Source organism: Perca flavescens, chromosome 4, assembly GCF_004354835.1.
Source record: "Perca flavescens isolate YP-PL-M2 chromosome 4, PFLA_1.0, whole genome shotgun sequence".
Lineage (NCBI taxonomy): Eukaryota > Metazoa > Chordata > Actinopteri > Perciformes > Percidae > Perca > Perca flavescens.
Window position 1 is genome coordinate 33,006,256 of NC_041334.1, and position 20,418 is coordinate 33,026,673.

General features: G+C 41.3%; 1 protein-coding gene across 4 annotated transcripts in view; it reads left to right on the plus strand.

The window, feature by feature from the left end:
• The first annotated feature begins 5,458 nt into the window (after positions 1–5,458).
• Positions 5,459–20,418, plus strand: part of tafa1b (TAFA chemokine like family member 1b) — a 136,744-nt gene continuing 121,784 nt past the window's right edge. For 2 of the 4 annotated variants that reach the window (XM_028576464.1, XM_028576467.1), the window contains exons 1-2: positions 6,019–6,157; positions 8,086–8,222. In XM_028576464.1, the coding sequence (XP_028432265.1) occupies positions 8,099–8,222 (124 nt within the window). In that variant the 5' untranslated portion in view covers positions 6,019–6,157; positions 8,086–8,098. Of the gene's footprint in view, positions 5,615–6,018; positions 6,158–6,416; positions 6,543–8,085; positions 8,223–20,418 lie in introns of those variants that run through there. The other 2 variants (XM_028576465.1, XM_028576466.1) reach the window with 2 other exon arrangements.

Here is a 20,418-nt window from a genome sequence, read left to right on the forward strand (position 1 = left end):
AAAGAGATACACATATATTTTCAAAAATAGGCATATGCTTATTTTTTTTAAAGTAAGTGCTGTAGTACAACCAGCAGGAGACAAGTTATAATTGAGGTAAGTTTGGAGACTACCTTATTTAATCATTAAATTAATAAATATTTTTGGTGTATCTCTTTTCAGTGTTGTAGTTTGTAGACGGTCCCTAAGTCTTGCTGTCTCAACACCGCAACCAAACAGAGGTGCTTGTAATGACATTTCCAACATGTTAAGATGCTGAAAGCACGTTTAAAACTTGCCCTGTTTCAGTCTCCTGGGTGCTAAAGCTAGCAGGAGGATAACACGGTGTAGGCAACACCGATTGTTTTTGTTTTTCTCGCTACTGACAGCACTCCAAATTTACAAACAACAGATCTACGTGTTTAAATCGACCGGAATTCTCCTTTAATGACAAACTCAGGAGCAGCACAACTCATTTCACGTATGTGAAGAAGGTTCGGGAGACCTTGATGACTTACACAGGAGCATTTAGTGAACACTCAATTGAGGAGACAATTAATGACGATGTGTAATCGTGCAGTGCCGTCCCAACTCTCTGAAGTTCTGTCTTCCTGAAAATGTATTTAAACTCAGTCTGCAGGTGTTACGTTTAAGCTGGACCTTTAAGACAAAGATATTGCAAGCACCTAAACACAAGCTACAGCTTCTATCTCTCTCTCTCTCTGGGAAGTGAGCAAAAGTGCTGGCCCACTAGCCTCCAAAAGTCAGTCCTGAGAAAATTCCCTCATCATGCAGCTGCCTAGGTTCCCTGAATCTGTAGAGAGACAAACCTAATTATACATGAACAGGTTTGGTTGTTAGAGACTGGCCGAATATTCTCGTCCCCTGACCTGTGACCTATGCATGACCTGATGTTGTCTAAGCTTGTTTGTCTCATTATACCACAACATGGTGTTTCCGGAAATTCCTCCACATAGTCACTACAGCTGGCAGATGGCAGATGATTGTGGAGTTCAGCAGGCAGCTCAAGTTGCCTGAAACCATTGCACCGACATCACCTAGGCCTGACGTGGTCATCACCCTACTGTTAGAAGCCTTAAAACAAGGGTTCATGTTTGAGCTGACAGTACAACAGCTGATCACAGAGCTGGAAACAAAGAACAGACTCAAGAGACAGAGCAGCCATAGTAAAAACAGTCTTTACCTTGTTGAGAGGCAGGCTTATTGTCGGCAGTGTGAAGGCAGTCCGGACAAGCACACAAATTGAAAGGGCCACAGCAAGCAAGCAGCTCATAACAACAGGCACGAACGCCAAGACGGCATATACACACTCTGGCAGAGAAGGACCACCGGTAACTACATGCTGTATATGCCATGCACTAATGGGATGTTAAGGGGCAGCTGTACAGACAGATGGCAGGTGATGATTAGGGATAGGAGATGGTATGCAAAAAGCAATTTACCATAAACCTCTTCCATAAGACTTCAGTGGTATAACGCCACAATACTTCTTTTTTTTGAAGATTATTTTTTGGGCTTTTCCGCCTAGGACAGCTAGGTGAGAAAGGGGAGAGAGAGAGAGCGAGAGGGGAAGACACGCAGGAAATCGTCACATGTCGGACCCGAACCCTGGACCATATAATATAAAGATAAACCTCCAAGGACACATGCGCCCGCTCCACCCACTGATCCAACCCGGCCACAACAAAGCCACAATACTTTTGCCCTTGCTAAACACCAGTGAATTTAAAATGGCCCAATTATAGAAGAGTGAAGTGTGTCAATGACTAACTGAGTTGAATTTGCCACTTGATGAAAATGAGAAAGTAATTAGGGACGCGGCAGCACAAGTCATTTATGTTTATGGCTATGAAATAACAATTTGCTTTTGTGTTTTCCTTTTAGAGTTCATTCTCACTTGGCAGCTTTTATTCTCCCAGGATCTGCTGACAGCAGAGAAAAGCTGAAGGTAAAGCCTGAGAGGTTTATGTGTGGAGCCCTGTTTATCCACTAACCTTACCTTTTACAGTTAAAATTCCACCGTTACAAATCGACCATATCCTCAAAGCCAGGGCCCCTCGGTAATGAGCAGAAAAAGGATGCTCTAATAAATGTGAAATAAATTATTTCTACAGATCAGGCTCCTTCTTTTATATTAATCATCTTCTTCCCTTCACCATCCACCACTGAGGAAGAGTTGCCACTGCATACTTCTTCCAAATGAATTTTCTCTCCCTGCCTTAATCTTTCCTTCTTTTTTGCTATTTTCTTTCTCTCCCCATGTCTCTGCCTCCCCATGTCACTCTACCTTTCTCTCTGCTAGAAGTGTTTATGTAGCGCGTGTCTATGGAGAGCAGGTTTACCAACACAACAACTCCACTCATCAGATGAAGAAATGCTTGGTTTGCTCTAGTGCAAAATGTTTAGTCGTATGGAGGAATAATAGTGGACAAGGGCTCATTTTTTAAAAGGAAGCAGAAAGCTGGGCTGGGGGGTTAAAATGGTATTTTTGTACTGCTAGCGGGTGCATATTGAAGCTTGTTGGCTGCACTGGAAGGAATAATTGTATTAGCCAGAGGGAGAAACAGAAAGAAAGAGATTGACAGAATGAGAAAGAAAGACAGAGCGAGACAGCGATATTGGCAAACCCTGCTGTTTAACAGGGCTGCCCAGATCCAAACACAGAGTTGGCCAGTGATTGGTCGGTTGTGGTTAGGGCTTGGCACGGGCTGCAGCGACAGCTGTTTGGAAATGATGGAAGCCCCAGAGAAGGGAGACAGAGAAGAGCGGGACCACAACAACAATCCAGAATTACTGTGAAATTCTGTTGTCCCAGTCCATTCTCCCAACACAGCTCAGACTGACACAGAATGAAAAATAGGAGACCGCAAGAAATCAACAAAAGGAAAAAATTAAGATACAAATGGGAGACTTGCATTGGTACTGCACATTGCTGAAAGGAACGCGTAGTAATTGGATGCCTTCAATCTTAAGTTCTCCTCTGAGGCTTGTTTGTGGGCCTGTTTCATTTCACACCTTCATCTCAGTCCAACGGGACAGATCATAGAAACAAATTCAAGTGTGTATGCTATTAATGCTTCTCACAAAAGGAAATATCAACAACTATGCATGAATACAAATAAGCCTATTCATTGGTGATCAAGCCATTTTGTGCAAATTTAGCTTGACAGTATAGAAACACTAATCAATGTGGTAATTACTCTGCTTAACGTGAATCTGATCACTTAACATGTGGCGTGCTTTAATAGAGATCCAGATGGCAGCTTCACTATTCATAACTGCATTCACATTAGATTGTTACAGAACTATGTGAATATATAGGATGGAGTCCAAAGGCAAAACCACATCAAAACATGGCTTAAAACAGGAATAACTACCACACCACTTTTTTCGCCCAGTTTTTCAGCTACAAGAGGTCTCTGTTAACAGCTACTATATATTACCCACTCAGGTACTCACATCACAATTACAAGAATCCAACAGAGGGAATAATAACCATGTACAATGTGTTTTTCTACATTAAAGGTCCCATTGCATGAAAATGTCACTTTATGAGGTTTTTTAACATTAATATGCATTCCCCCAACCTGCCTATGGTCCCCCAGTGGCTAGAAATGGCGATAGGTGTAAACCGAGCCCTGGGTATCCTGCTCTGCCTTTGAGCAAATGAAAGCTCAAATGGGCCGATCTGGATCTTATGAGGTCATAAGGAGCAAGGTTACCTCCCCTTTCTCTGCTTTGCCCACCCAGAGAATTTGGCCCACCCATGAGAGAGAGACATCATGGCTTTCAAACGAGCAAAGGCCACTGGTCAAGGCCACACCCCCAACCATCTCAAAAATTATACAGTACCTAGACAACATAACAACCACCAGGAAGCTGATCATTTGGCACTTTAGCTCTTTGAGACATACATGGACTGTATTCACACAAATCCTAGCGTGCCAAAAAATTAGGGTGCCGCTAGAGCTCTGAGTCAAAGTTTTACCAGATATTCATCATAAAGTTCATCTGTCTGTACTCCCCCACAGTACCAACACTATCCTCACCGTCTGCCAGCTTATTTAGACCCTCAGCTGTGTATTGTTGTGAGTGGCATAGGGTCAATTTTCTGTGAAATGTCAGACAGTAAGTGAGTCAGCCATGCAGGTGCGTGGGAGTGCCATATACTGTAAATCTCTGTTTAAGAGTATAATGAGTTGAAGGAAATGTGTTGGAGGAAAACATACTCCACAAAACAAGACTGGCTTCTTTCACCTGCCTGCATGGCTTACAGCAGAAACACATGTGCACACACCCACACACACACACATGCACGCACGCACGCACGCACGCACGCACGCACGCACGCACGCACGCACGCACGCACGCACGCACACACACACAGTGTATGTCGTTCTTTCAGAGCCAGCAGGTTGAGTTTGGGACTATGTAACAGAAGGATGCTCACAGGCTCTTTCAGACTGCCACTGCAGATGCAAGTTTGTTTCGGTGGTGGGAAACATCCAAAAAGGGCAAGCCATAAAAACAAATCCCAACTTATCACCACAAAAACAGGTAGAAAGAGCATAATATGGTGATTTCAGCACTCTGATGAGGCACTCTGTCTTTTATTAAAAGTGCTGCGAGCATATTTCACTCTCACTCCTCAAATGCCGGCGGGCGGTGACTAAAAGGCACATTCAGTCATCCTCCCTCCACGCCCTCTCCAACTCACACGCATACATGTGCAGACACATTCAAAGTGGGCTCAACGCTATACTGGCATGCCTCCTGATGTAGTGGAAGGGAGGTTGAGATGTAAAGAGGGGGTGGGCTATTAAAACATTCTTCATTTACTGAAGTCTTGATGCAGAAGTGGGCAGTCTTGCTTTAAGACATGTGATCTGACTCTCTCTCAGCTCGCTCTCGCTCTCTTTCCAGCTGGGCAGCGGGCTACATTGTAACACACACACACACACACACATACACACACACACACACACACACACACTCACACGCTCGCTCTGCCTCTCTGACACAGACTCTCTACTTAGTGCGTTGGAGAGAGGACTGAGGCTCACACTATCAGCACAGCTTCTCAATGGGGGGACGCAGCCAAGAGCAGACAGAGCAGTCATCACACTGGAGCCTTCCGCTGCACTCGTGAGAAGGAGACAGCAAGTGAGGAGGGGTAAATTAGCTCCCTGTCATCACAACATAGGAGTTCTACTGACAGAGAAGAGTCACAGACTGAAGGAAGGAGAAGATAAGAGATCTGCACGGTTGTGGCTGATAAAGTAGTGACATGATCAGCCTCCCATCACCTCAAATCCTGGCCAGTTTGTGACACAGACCCCTGGGTGTTTTGCTTTTGCTGACTGTGTTGCCAAGGATTTAAAAAGGAACTGAGCAGCGGGGGATCCAGAGGAGTGACTACTGAGGGCTGGGTGGGTGGGGAAACAGCATTTTAGCCCCTTTTGTGCGCTGTTCGGCTTCTCTGTTACTGGAATTTCGGGCTGGAATCCCTGGCTTCAAAGTATGGATGTATTTAAGACAGAGGAGTGAGTCTGCTGGGCAGACAGGCAGGCAGTGATTCTGACTGAGCTCCTTTCCTCCTGAACACACTGCTCAGGTAAGGGTGTGGGACTTTCGAGGAATACCTCTGGTGTTTGGGGACGGTTTGGGTGGGGTGTTGATTTTCCAGGACAACTGTATCTTAGAGATGTCCGAGTTAAGTAAAGCTGATATGATTTCACTGGGAGACGGTATTAAAATATGAAAAACAGCTTTCACTAAAAACACCCTGTACTGTATATCACAATACGTTCTGTATTTGACGAGTATGTTAAATAAGTTTCAAATGCATTTAAAACAAATAGGGTGAATATACTAATACTACTACTATTAATACTACAGCATGCTGAAAGACAAGTGCATTGCATTTAATAAAATGCTTAAAAGTTCAGATGTATTTATGAGATGGAAGCCTAAATAGGCGACTGTAATGTTGTCACACCTCGATCATCCTCAGTGGTTTTCTCCTGCTGTGTGACAATCAGACACATGCGTTTTGGGGAGTCATCGCTGAAGTTGTCTCCACAGCAGAACAAGTGCAGGCTGCGAGAAACAAAAGGAGTCTAAATTTGCCAAATCAATGTTGAACGCACGTGCATCGGTAGGTTGTGAGCCTGCAGGTGTGTCTGCTGCTTTTTTCTTTTCTTTTTTTAACTCCTCCACCGCATTTACTATCACGCGCTGGACTTTATGGAATTACGCATAGATGAGCTGTCCTCCCTCGTTTTTACGTGACGTTACAAAACTGAGAGTAAACTGCGTTTATTGTCTTTCTTTGTCACATGAAAAACAAGATGGATATTTATATAAAAGCTCTCGTGCGCTATAAAAAAACCAAAAAAACGAGGCTGCAACAGCGACTAGAATAGTTTGGTTCTGGTTTCTTGAAAGCTGCTTTCTTTCCCTCTGAAGTTCATTTCAAATGATGCCCATGCTTGTGCGTTTTTATTGAAAGTATGCCGTGCGTCTCTGGCAAAACGCTGCTGGTAAGAACCACATTTTATGTTCGACAAGAATGCCTTCCGAAAACCGGGAGGAGCTTTGAGTCTATGCAATATGCAGTTAACCATGCAAGCGCAACGGTTCTTATGAATATGAAGCCAGCTTGGCGAACAGAAATACTGTGTGGGTGAAAAAAAGAAATAGACATACCCATGGGACCAGTTCACATTTCCACAGAACCGCGGATTATTTGTGTATTTAGTGCAGGGGTGGGGATTTACAATCTGCTGTTCATAAGGCTGAATTTTCGCTGAATTTATAAGCAGTTTCAATGTCACTGAGGGCACAGAACACGAGGGCAACATTTAGTAGCCTAATGGCTTTAATCTCAGATGCACATCAAAACACAAAGTGGTCGAGTTGGAGCAAACAAGCAAGCAGTGGCTTTGATGCTTTCTGGAAACAGTTTACTGTATTGGATCAGGCCTTCTTTTATACTTCAGACATTTGAAACATATCTGTCAATACAGACTCCTTATTTAAATGTGAAATTTACATGGTTTGAAGTTCATACTGAAAAAGACTCCCTGGGGCTTACAGTCTGCTTTATATTCTCTTGTGTATTGAGATGTGGTAGAATCAAGCATTAAAGGAGTGTTAAATTAACACTATTACATAAGAGCATCATATTCACTCAAAAAGTCACCAGCTAAGTGAAAAATGACAAATGTAAAACAAATGCAGTAAGTGCAGTGTCTATAGATCAGTCCAAGGACTATTATTTTTTCTAAACAGTCATAAACAGTCTCACTGAGCAGGGTGTAGTCAGCAGGGAGCCTAAACACACCAAGCCACAATTTGAGTTAGAGGAGGTGGGCTTTTAAATTTCCCACTGCAGGGTCCTGAATGGTGAGAAGAGCTAATAACACCTGGAAAGGAGGAGAGCCTCATTATTCAATGAGGGCTAAGGCGTGTCTCCATATGCTGGCCCTCACCAGCCATTAGGCACTCGCTGAACAAATCTGCAAGAAGCCTGTTCGTGCTTAGAAATGCAATCTCTTATAAACCAATTTTAGAATATTCAAGACTTAAATGTTGCTGCTGCTGTTGTTGTTAATGGAACTGTTATTTCCATAAGAGATAACATAGCAAGCTCAATATGAAATCATTGCAGTATGATAAAAGGTTATTTTCCATTTTCATTTAATTGAATTTCAATTGTTTTTTTTATGTGGTACAAGTCACTTTCAGACTACGGCAGGTTTAGACCAGACAGATGTTGACACGATTATCTTTGTGTTTGAGTCTGCTCTTTTTTTTTTATTGAAGCCTCTGTCTCATCTTTGTCTTTTCATTCCTATAAGAAAATGTCCATGCACATACCTTTTAAATAAATCACACTAGTAGGGATATTGGTCTAATTCTTTGTAGGTTATATCAAAATAGATAGCAGTATACTGTTTAGTTTTTTTTTATTGGCATTTTAAAGCAAACACAATGTGTGTGTTTTATGTATGGCGACATGCTGTAATACAACTCTGTCCGTATTTCCCTGTTGTTTCTCACCCCCTGTGTGCCGTCCTGCAGACTCGGCCTTACCATGTCCTGGTTGTTGGCCATGTGGATTAGCCTCGGCTTCCTGCTGTTGTGCCAGGCCACACTCTACCAGACCATCCAGCAGCACCATGTGGCCCGTCCCGGTCGCACCGACATTCTCACCTTGGGTACGTGTTCCTCTTTGTCAGATTTCGGCTTCACAGCACAGCATTACAGTGCGAGATGTTGCCCTCTCGATGGGGCAGCAGCTCTCAGCTTTGGCTGTTTAAAAGCAACAGCAAGAGACTGCTGCAGAATATCAGAATGATTTGCCACAGTACTGTACTGTAACATGATGATTCACCATGCTCACAGTCAAGAAAGAGAAAGAGACTTCTAATTGTGCTTGCATGTTACGTTCTTATATTTAGTCATACTATATCTACACATTTTGCTTTGTGCTATTTATAGAAGAAATATGTAGGTTGTAGGTGTTTACTTCTGTTGAAATATCAACATGGAATAAAGAGCATCTTCAAACCTTGTGAGTTAGCTGGTAGAGAGATGACGTTTATGTGCAGCAAAGAATTCTTGACTATGACACCCTGAATCTTACTGGCAGACTGTTACGATTAGGACAAGCTGTAGGCAAAAATCCCTATTACTGTGCTGGTAGCCAAGGGAGCTTTGATCACTGTGGCTTAGATGGAAATGACAATTATGTTTCCCTCTTTTGCACTAGGAACGTTTCACAATTAAGCCCGATGCCTTCTGCACCGTAGGGGCAAAAGAGGAGGGTAGACGCTGAGGCGGATCTAATTCTCTGATTATGGAAAAGCTTACCAGCATTGCTTATGGTGTATGTGGGAGTGTTACAGGGAAGGCAAAGGTTTTCTTGAGCAAAGCGAGGGCTTTCTTTAAGCTTCTAACAATGAGTGTGACTCCCATGCTGAACCCTCGTTCAGAGTGGGGCTCTCTCCAGAAGCCAAGTGGCTGTTAAACATTGATGCTATCTCCTGCTTGGTTCGCTTTGTGTGTGTTGCATTGCCAAGCAAAAAGACAGTAGTTGAAGCACAGAAAGAGGAAAAAACAAGTCCAGCACTGAATTTTCCATGCGTGTGTTGAACATTGGTGGCTTTAAGCAGCATGTCGGAGAATTGGCTTACTTTTGGTTTAAAACCGCTGACACCAGAAAATCCCAGCTATGATGGATATAAAGTATCCCGGTCCCGTTAATTGGAACAAGAGGGTGAGGGATGAGCGACAGAGAGCTCCGAATGAATTTTTAAAGGCTGGCTTCCAGTTTTTTTTTTTTTTTTTTTTGACTGGATGGCAAGTCGAGCTTGGTGCCAAAGATGTACAAGGAAGTGCAAGGCTCAGTAAGTGTCTCTTGAATAATTCAGTTGTCCCAAAGGGAAAGAAAGGGGGGGAAAAAAATAAGAGCCCACAAAAAATAAGACCACCACACCCGTCGTAGATTTAGAAGAGTCATCTAGGCAAAAGATAGTTGGCTGAGGGTTCTCTGGAAGATTTCTGTCACACATATCAACTCACACGCTTACTGCATACAACATGAAGGAGGGTACAGAAATGCACATGCTCACACATTTACACACCATTTTCTCACTGAGGCCATTATGGTGTGGCATTTTCATGGGCCATCTGGGGATACTGGAACTGTGTTCAGGACACATCAGGTCTTAGAGGATGCAAGCTTACATTGTACAGGTGGATGATAAACACACACTCTGTTGATTTGATCTTTTTAACTCTCAGATTTCATTTATGTTATTATACTGATTTAGGCTGAGCCTCTTAATTTTGAGTAGCATCACCAAGAGGCAATCAAAAGAGATGTTTTGAAGTGTACCAGTATTTATTAGTGTTATTTAAACACAAGTACTTTCCAGAAAACTTTTAAAATTAAACAAACTGTGATGGATGGCAGCCATAATTGGTACTGACAATCAGAATCTGAGGACATGTTGATGACATTTTACTATCCTAATCAGGCTTCCTAGGGATGAGGGTCTATCACCACTGGGCACACAAAGAGAACACATCTCTGTCTGTGTTTTTTTTTCTCTGCTGCTCGGCAACTGTACAATTTACAGTATATCATGTTTTTTTAAGCGGATTAAGTTGACATCAATCTTACTTGGCCGTAGAGTAGCGTTAACCGATCTAACCAGAACTGCTCTCTCAGAATTGAAATGCTATGATGAATATTTGAATTAGAATTGATTTTATAATTTGAGAACCTCTCTGGTTTCATTGAGGCCAGAACCCTCAGATACTGTATAAATAGATATGGCTATGTAGGGTGTAGCAAAAAAAAAAAAAAAAAAAAAGTCTTGCCATGACAAATCTATTGGCTTTAATGCTTTGTCGTTTTTTTTTACGTAATGAAATGTTTGTGTTTCTAAACGACGATGAAAAGATGTGATATACTGCTTGCCATACAGAAAATTAAGTTGTGAAATGGTTTCATTAATGAAGCATGAGAAATACAAGATTCAAAAGGTCTGTGCTGATGAACAGAGGAATAGTATTTTTTTTTATCTTAGACTCACACATGCCTTCCATTTGCTCAGATTATTGATTCATTTGTTTTTTTTTGCTTGATGACAAGATATGCCAAGCTGCTTTTCTGTACCTTGTGATGTGGCATGCTTTGCTACTGTACTGTCTTCTGGACAGTCATATTCCGTATTAAGTCAGGGGTTGGTATGTAGTAGGAAAACATACATACATTTTTGTGAATTTTTGTGAATTTTGGCATGCAGCCCAGCTGACTGTGTGAGGTACTGAGTGGTACAAAAACGTACAAACCATCCCACATAGATACACACAAAGATACACAGACAAGGGGCTGTGCGAGTATCTGAGGAGGAAGTGAAGGTCATGTTGAGCTCCGGCCTGTTGAAGCTTCTAACAATGTTTGTGAATGTCAGCTTATCCGCCTTCTGCAACTGTGAGCTGTCGATGCATACCACAGAAAAAGTAACGTAGATAAAGTTTCAAGATCGCATTGATTTTATTTATTTTTCAAATGTTTCCGTGACAAATCAGCATAGTCACCGCTGAGGCAGAGATTGAGTAACGAGTTTCCTGACTGCTCCGTCACCTGCTCAGGAAGTGGTGCCGCTCTCTTTCCCATGAGCCTCTGCTCCACACAGCCTCCCCTGCATCCTGCTAGTGTGGCTGAAGATTGATGGCGGCCTGATTCTGGGCAGCCAATTCTGGTCTCTCAAGAAATAATCCACTACATTGACAGATGAGCTGAATGTGACATCACACACACACACACACACTTACACACACACACACACACACACACACACACACACACACACACACACACACACACACACACACACACACACACACACACAAAAGCAAAAGCCCCGTTCTGCAGTCTCCCCACCTGCCAACACAGCGAGCAGAAGAGCTTATTGCCAAGACTGCTGCTTGCAGAAACCAGGCCACTCTTGACAGGACATAGTATTGGACTCCATCACAAGTCAGTAAAAGTTCAACAGATTTACATTTGTCAGTACATTGCGGAAGTTACTAAAGATTAAGTGTTAAAATGAAAGCGCTCCCGACTGTCTACATACAGTACTGTCATTAAGTTGCGCTACGCAGGTACTGTATTTATTTACCCTTGTTCAGCTGAAGTATGCATACAGTAGCCATGTTCATAATGTATCAATACCCAGAGGGGCAGTCTGAATATAACAACTCTTTAGCTACTGCTTTTATTATATTGACTCTGACAGGGCAGTTTAAGAGAGCCTCAGATCTAATAGAACAACATGATTCCTGTTCCAGGTGCAGCTGTAAAACTAACTCTACTTGCCTGTTACACTTTGATAGCATTCTGCTGCTGACGTTTTGTTTACCCCTCCTGTTGTCCTCGGGTCAAATTTGACCCATTTTCAAAAAGATTCTATATCAGAAATTTGGGTTTTCTTTCAAACAAATTGTCAAAAAGAAATAATGTGGATGGTACCCTACAATGCTCTTCACAAGTAAAGGGGAAGACAACACAAGGGTCAACCTTTTGTTTTGGCAGCCATGATGACAAGGCAGTACAGTGTATATGTGCCCAATTACAGAACTATACTCAACTCCTTATTGTGTAATGGATCTGCTGTTCATTTGAAAGAATACCATAATCAAAGGCTGAAATGAAATGATTAAACTGTGAGCAATAGGCTTGCTGATTTTTGCATGTACATAAACAATGTGACACAGTACACAGAATGGGTGATGGTGTACAGTAGTTGAAGAGGCTGATAACAAATGCAGTGGTGTTGCCGTTATGCTTTCATCTACTGATTTGTGAAGTCTAATCACAGATGATTGGAAGGCATTTTAATGAGCTCATTGTTCATTGTGCCATAATGCTCAAAAACTCTTTGAGGTGGAAGAAAACATGTAATTACTTTGATTAGCCAAGATGCATCATATGTTCAAACAAGACCAACAGCGTGATCATCAAGGATGTGTTGGGTAAATTTAAGAAATGCATCTTCAGCTTCAAGAACACAACCTGTCCAAATAATGTAGTGCTCAACTTTAGCTCTCTAGTATCTTGAGCTTCAAGCTCAATGTTTTTTTAAACTTTAGATCTAAGGGTTGGGGTTTTAGGGAACATCTGATCAAGATACAGGGTGTTGAAATGAACCCTGAACTTGATTTAGGATACCTGTCTTTTGCTAAATGAGGACAGGGTTGATGTCTGGAAGCCATACATACACAGTATGAATTGATTTTTTCTTCCCATTGCCGAACGGATGGCTGCTTTAGAAGATTGATTATTTTTCTGGCAGTGTTTGGAAATGTGAAGAAATTAGCCTCACTGGCACACAAGTGAATGAACACACCGTTTTCAACTAGGAACTCATTTCCATAGTTCTCAGACTCCTCATTACCAAGAGCTTGGCGTTAGCGGCAGAAACGCAAACGTGAATATGCACTGTCTTTTAGGCAGTCATCTCTTCAAAGTGGTAATTTTGCTGCTTCACTTTTTCTGGAGGTGTGAGAGCTTTTATGACCGGAAGATCCATCCATACTACCCACAGGAACAGCTTTCTGTATAGGCTCCCTGTGTTTTTGTTTTGCAATTAAATCAGCTTTATTTACATCCCCATTAAACTGTGGGGACTAATTGGTGTGGGAATTGATGGTGAAAGAAAATTCAATTAAATTACACTCACTTCAATGGATGATGCCTTAATCATAATTTTTAACAGATCCAAGTCATTGCTGTCCATGGCTGTGGAAAAGCCTTTTTTTCATCCATGCTTTTTTCTTTTACTAAATATTCACTTGTGTGTGTATCATGTAAAACCACCTCTTTAAGAGCTAAATTAAACTATAGGGTGATGGAAATCATAAATTATATACGATGCAAATTAGAAACATTCAATTTTTGAACATGGAATCTGCAAATCCTGCCTTTTGCCAACAAAGGAAGTAAAATCCTATAATCTACCCCCACATGGGATTATAATTGCTTTGAAAACGTTGGGTTTAGGTAGAGAGCTCATTGGCGCTATATGATCTCACTTTCTATCACACAGCATGCCCTTCGAGGTAATGAAAGCAACCTTTCTAAAAAACAGGCAATAACGAAGCAGCTCTTTCTCCGTGCCTGGCCTCTTCCCCCAGCCCTTCATCGTCTTGCTCCCCCGACTCCCCACCTCTCCCTCCATCTCCTCGTCTCTGTCGGCCCCTCAGACGATTTGTCATGGATCAGATGAGACAATTTGTCATGGATTAGTGCACTTAAATGTCTGTGTGATAGTGGAAGCAGTCACTGGAAAAGCTTAGGAATCCTATTACATTGCGTTTTATGGCCAGCGCAAGGGGAGGTAGGAGTGGAGGTTGAACTGGCACTTCCTATGGCCTGTATGCCATTTCTTGACTTTTTCCTCCACACATAATCAGATATTCACTTAGAGGTAAGCTCCACTGATGTGTCTAAACTAGGAAAGTAGAACAGAAATGTATGTTCTTTCTTGGTTGACCACTTGCTCAATATGTAGCCATTTAATTGACTGTTTACTAAGCGCCGCTATTCCTGTCACTGTCAAGCTTTCTGTTTTAGCAACAGCACATACACAGTTTACAATGATAACAGTGATACATGTACCTCTCAGTATTCGTTGTCACTTTTGAAACTGTGGGTTCTCGATTAGGGTTGCAAAATTCCAGGAATTTTCAAAGTTGGAAACTTTCCATGGGAATTAACGGGAATAAATGGGAATTAATGGGAATAAACTGGATATTTTTTTTAATATTGCTTGTTATAATACGGTTAGTATATAACAGGGAATTTAAGTGTAGTTCAAAAAAACCCATCTTGCAGCATAATTGGTTAAAACAACCTGATTTAATGCAACTTCAGTTGAATGTCCTCCCTATATTCGTTAATGACATGCACGCACACAGTAATCAGAACAGGCTACTACATACTTGCAAACATAGCAACAGTTTTTAAAACACAGTACCAAAAGTATTAACCTATGTGTGTTAATTGTATAGCCCACTTGTTCTTGATAGGCTGGAAACAATAGACAGCGCTGATGGTTAGCTTAGCACGCATATAACCATAGTAAATCAAAGGCAGCATGCTGGCTACCTTCATATGTTAAGCTAAAGGTCAATGGTTTGGGCTACTACTTAGCTTACTGCAGGGCTATTGAGGCCACACCCACTGCACATATTATTTCTAGAATCCAACATTCAGCAGCAGGTTGAAGACAGTTATTACAAAACAAAATGTTTATATTTATATAAGATTAAGTTTGTATGAATTACCCAACGTTTCCAGTTGATTCTCGTAAATTCCCATAATTTCCATTAATTCTCATGAAAGTTTCCAAATTGGAATGTTTCCAAAATTCCCCAGCCCCTTTGCAACCCTATTCTTGATTTCACACAGAAATGAACAAAAGCATGCTTTGTATTTCTAGCTATGTTGGATTTTGTCAACCAAAATGCCAGCTGTCGCTAGCTGATTTGGTCAGCTATAGCTAGCTAGCGTAGGCTAATGTTAAAAGCCAGTGTTGGTTAAGAACTTTTTAAAGTGACATTTTAAAGTTTCCAGATGGTTTGTTTTAAAACGAGACCCTGTCAAGGGGTTATAAATATGATGTTGTTTCTCTAAACTCTGATATACTAGCATTTTAGCTCCCACGCAGTGGATGTTCCAGTCCTGAACAGATATCTTTCAAACATTAACCCCAGACACGTGCATTGCCTTTTGAAAAATGCTAGGTTACTGCTGTAGGCAGTTAGTTGTTCTGATTCACCTGTGTGCATTGTATCAGTAACAGCAGTATTTATTTACTCAGTGGTCTTTCTCATCTTAAGCCTTTAACTGTCTGTACCGTACTGGTGCATTTTGATTCCGGTAGAATATATCAATTTTTTCTTTGATGTCAGATAATTGTATCAGACAGAGTGCACAGGTGCTATTTAACACAGGTGGCTCATTCCCCCAATTATTTCTGAAAAATAAAATAATATGAAATTAGACAAACCAGTCACACAGTGTTCAAACAACCCAACTGTCTAGCAATACCTTGAGACACATGTCTTTGTCACAGTCTATTTTCAGCTGTCTATTTTAAATAGTCCTCTATGTGTACTTTTCTTCTGTCAGATTTTATTCATTCCAGCGCATTGCAGCACATTCCTTTTATTTATACTAAACAGAGCAGCAGAAAGTTACTGTATCATACATCCTTACCATCTTTATTCATACAATATCTTATGCAGCTTCTCGATCACCTCTAAGCCCCTCAAGCCCTTTAGTGGCATCTCGCTGGAGTGAAATAGCTTGCTTATGTTAATGGAGCAAAGAGACACACTGCCAGGTAATTGTGATGCAGCAGAGCTACTATGTGGCATCATTTAGAACCACTGCGAGGGACAAATGTTGCTCATTGAGTGTTTTGTTTGCAAAGGACTCACTTTTCCCCGAGCAACTCATTTACCCAGTGGCAGTCAAATTAGGTTGTCTTAACCATACTACTAATTTACTTTCTAAATCGTTTCACTTTGCTCCATTACTTTTTTTTTCAATACATTTTTTTGTAGAACACTTCTATTGTATACCCGACCCGAGTTCGAAGAAAAAGGAGCGCCCAGGATGGGGAAAGTGGGGATTTTTTATTACGGAGTGTCTATTTGCACCCCCGGTACGAATAGCTTCTTCCTTGACAGAAGAAACTGGCATATGAAGGTCTTGTCTCTAAAGTTTATAATAATTTAATTTCTAGCGGAAAATGGATACTACAGTTGCGCTTTCTGTCTTCAGTGAAAGCATACAACCGTTTGTTAGTTAGTACCTATTTTGTTGTATAAAGTATGGTTACCTAGCAGTAAGAACAGTAAGAACTGCTAGGTGAGTGGTCAGAACACTGAGCTATGGTCTGGAGTTTGATTCCCCGGTGAGGTGATGTTGTTTTTTTCAATTTGGATTGAATAATTTACATGCCATTGCGCAAGTCAGGGCCCGCGAACACAAATTTGTTTTTGCAGGGTGGTAGGGAAAGATGCATGAATATTCTTTAGGGGACTCATCCCTGAATGGCTAGTATTTGTTGCCTGCTCTGGTTGAGTTGGTTAGGTTTAGGCAAGAGGAGCGGGATTGGTTATGGTTAGGGTAAGAATGTCAGGGCGAGCCGATCAATCAAAAAAATATCGCGGCCCACGCAAGTGTATGCATCAGCGTCTCTCTGAAGTGTGCGAAATATTGGACACTGCAACGATACAGTAACATTCCAAAAAGGTGTAATACATGAGTAGCATGGATAACTGTGTGTAAATATATGCCAAGTGATATTTGTACCAGATGGGGTATTAATAGAACACATTGCTGTGTGCACCGGCGGGGTACGAATAGCATACACTGCTAATTGTGCCAGGGGTGCAAATAGTCTCACCCTTTTTATTATTATATGTATATATAACATAGATTTCTTTTTACATTGATTTTTTTGTCACAATTTAGGAAATGTAAGCGGACAGCCAACAGAATCTAAAAAAACCAAACATTTTCTTTTTCCATATAGCTGGTTATTTCAGGGTGCCAAGTGCATATGTTGAACCATGTTTTTCTCTTCTTTGGCTTCACTTCTGAAAATGTGGAAATACTGTAGACACAGATAGAATCATTGATTCTGGATTTCAGCTTCTGCGTCTGGATTGATCAATTCCTTGTTTGTTAACATTTTAGTTCTGAAATATTTATAATTAAATATCTGTATTTCTACTTTAAAGCGGCTATAATCAATATTTGAATACAGTATTAATAATGGATCACATGACTACTTATGTATGTGAATGGGGTTGCTCGTAGTGACAAACCCACAGACAATTATTTCCCGTCTCTGCAGTTTTCCTCAGTTCTACAAGCTTTATAGCTTCGTTTTGGATATCCTGCCCACAACTTTGCTGTTTTGGTTCATTGTCAGGTTTCTCACAGCGTTGTTTTTGGCTGTTTTTTTTAAGCAAAAAAGCTCTGATGAACCCGCTGTACACTACCTACCCAGCACCAAACAGCAGACAAACACAGTTAGCTACTAGCTGGTGAAAATAGTGGAGCATTTAGCAGCTATAGAAGCCAGATATTGTGATATTGAGACCCCCTTACCTACATAAACTCACACAATGTGTAAAAACAAAATGTGTGATTTAGAATTTTTTTCACACTCATAATAACATGAAACTTTAGCTGCATATGTTCACTCTGTTGCCAAGGTGACTTGCTTTCTCAGTTTGGCCCAGTGAATCCTTCATTTGAGCCCCGACAGGGGACAAAAATGGATTATGGGGTTTGGAATTATGGAAACACAAATCCTCTTGCTTGAATATGTCCCCACTTGTCAAACAAATGATTGAAAGTCTGTCTAAATTTTCCACCCGGCATGCTCTGTCAGCATTAACTGAGGTCTATTTGTCTTGTCTGATGTGTCTGGATGAATCTATGTGGCTGCTGTGCCGAGGCAGCACCGTATTGTCTTATCACAGCTTTATCTGACAGCAGACGCTCTAATAATGGAACTTAGGTTGAGATGTCACAGATAACTGTTCACTTCTATACAGAATACGACAGATGAGATGGACACTGCCAAATACCTGAATAAATGGACAGGATATCTTATTTTAATCTGCATTAGCCACCATGTGGTGGTTTTCACACTATTGTATATCATGTATTGAATGTGTTAGTCACTTGTACTACACAGCGAGAACGGCGACAGACTGATGAAAATGTAGGACAATTATTAGCCACTGTCCCTGCAATGTATCTTCATTTGCCACAGTATCTCCAGCACGTCAGGTTCACTGAACATGGCTCAATGCCCTCATACCTTCCTGCCCGACGCCTGTTGGCCAGGAGAGTGAGAGAATGAAGGATGAGGTGGCACTTGCATGTGTCTGTCTGTAGCCTAATGACCCAGAGGAGATTTCTCTCTCACACACTGTCTCTTTCCCTACTTTTATGCTCTTTGTCTTTGTCGTTCTCTGGACACCTCGTCTCTCACCTCGGGTCTTATCCCAATCTTATTCTTTATACTCACAAACTCCCCTATACAGTATGTCAGCTTCCTCTGTGGACTTGCCAAAAAAGACACGTTTAACTTCAATTATCTTGGGAAACTGAGCAAAGTTGGCAGTGTGTATTTGCAAGAAAATATTATTTTGAACCTCAGGCAACCAGGCAGCTATGGAGGATTTCTCTTCCTCATCTCACGTCCAAGAGGTTTAAGTGGTTATGTGCTACTGAGCTTTTCCAACAAAAATACCTTTTGACCTGCTTTTTGTATGTTTTTTTTTTTTGGAATTTAAATAAGGATTAATGCCTGCTCTAAGGCACTTTTTCAACCTTTTTCTCTGAAGGCATCAGTGGAAGTATGAGGATGGCATACATGTGTACAAAATAAGAGTGTGATTGGAACTGAGCTGATGGAACTGAATACCTTTCCACATGCCGTCTTTGATCATACAATTTCTTTTCCTCTTCCTCGTGGATTTCAACCCTCTCCAAGGCATAAACTGCAAGGCACACATGCATGCTAAATAAAGAGTGCTGGAACTGTACTGATGTACTGTATAACTGGATCCCTCACCTCATCTCTTATCATTATATTTTTGTTTCCGTCCTTGTGGAGTTGAATCTGCATCAAGGCCTGTGGGCTTAAGCTGCTTCATTAAAGACAGACAAAAACATCAGTTTTTATAATCTTGCTGCTGAGCTTTTACATTTGTAGGACATCCTGGCTATATGTCAGGGTAAAGCATAGGGAGCTGCACTAACATGTGCCCAACATTTGGCTCAAAACTGTGCAGGTTAATGCATATGTCCATACCACAGCAAATGTTAAAGTAAAAGAGTCCATTAACTGGACATTCGTGTTTGATCTCATATTTTACCAATTTCATTCTGTAAAAATGTTTTTTTCTTAGAAAAGCTAATTATTTATCTTTTCTTACAAGCCATTTTATATATTTTTTCCATTGACTATATCCCTGTTAATGTCTGTGACTTGGTGTAAACGTGTAATGAAAAGTCTACTCAGAGCTGAGCCACTGTGCTCCGCTCTCTCAGGATCAACGGCTTTAGTTTTGCTCTCAGCAGATGCAAAAAAAAGCACAGTAACAGTGTGATGTTTCGTTGAAGAGAGAAGAAGTACCTCTGGCTCACTCACTGTATATTAGCTTTTAGTATTACAATCCACCTCTTCCCCTGTTTTGCTGAGTGCAAGCCTAGCGCAGAGCTGCGCTCACATCTCAACATGACTCCCCCCTTTTCTCTTAGATGCAATCAAAGCGCAAGCCTTTGATTTAACCATGAATAAAATACTGAAATGTTTTGTGATACATTCAGTGGAGTGAGCGCCATTTCTGTCAAGTTTGAATGGTACACTTTTTACACTTGTTTTACAGAATGCATGTCAGGCAGAGAGCTGGCAGAAAGAGATGGAGCTGTCTCTGTCTCAGAACTTATTTGAATCACAGCCACCAGTATTATTCATTCACTATCTTAGCCACTTACATTGTAGTTCCACACCTTTATCATATGTGTGTTTGCAGGTTGGATATGCTCACATGCTATTAACATGATAATAATTCTCTATACATGGAGTTGCTGCTTTTCATTTGTTTTTTGGTATATAGAGGAGCTGTGCGCTTCCTGTCAGGGCAGTCACACCACATTTAGTCTTTGTGCAGCAGCATGTTGCTGTAGTGATGTTATTACAGTTTTGGATGATTCACATTTTTTTTTTTCTCCTCTTGACTCCTCAGCAAATGAGAAATGTCACCCACAGCTGCAGCTGGGGCAGGCTGGAGGGGGTACAT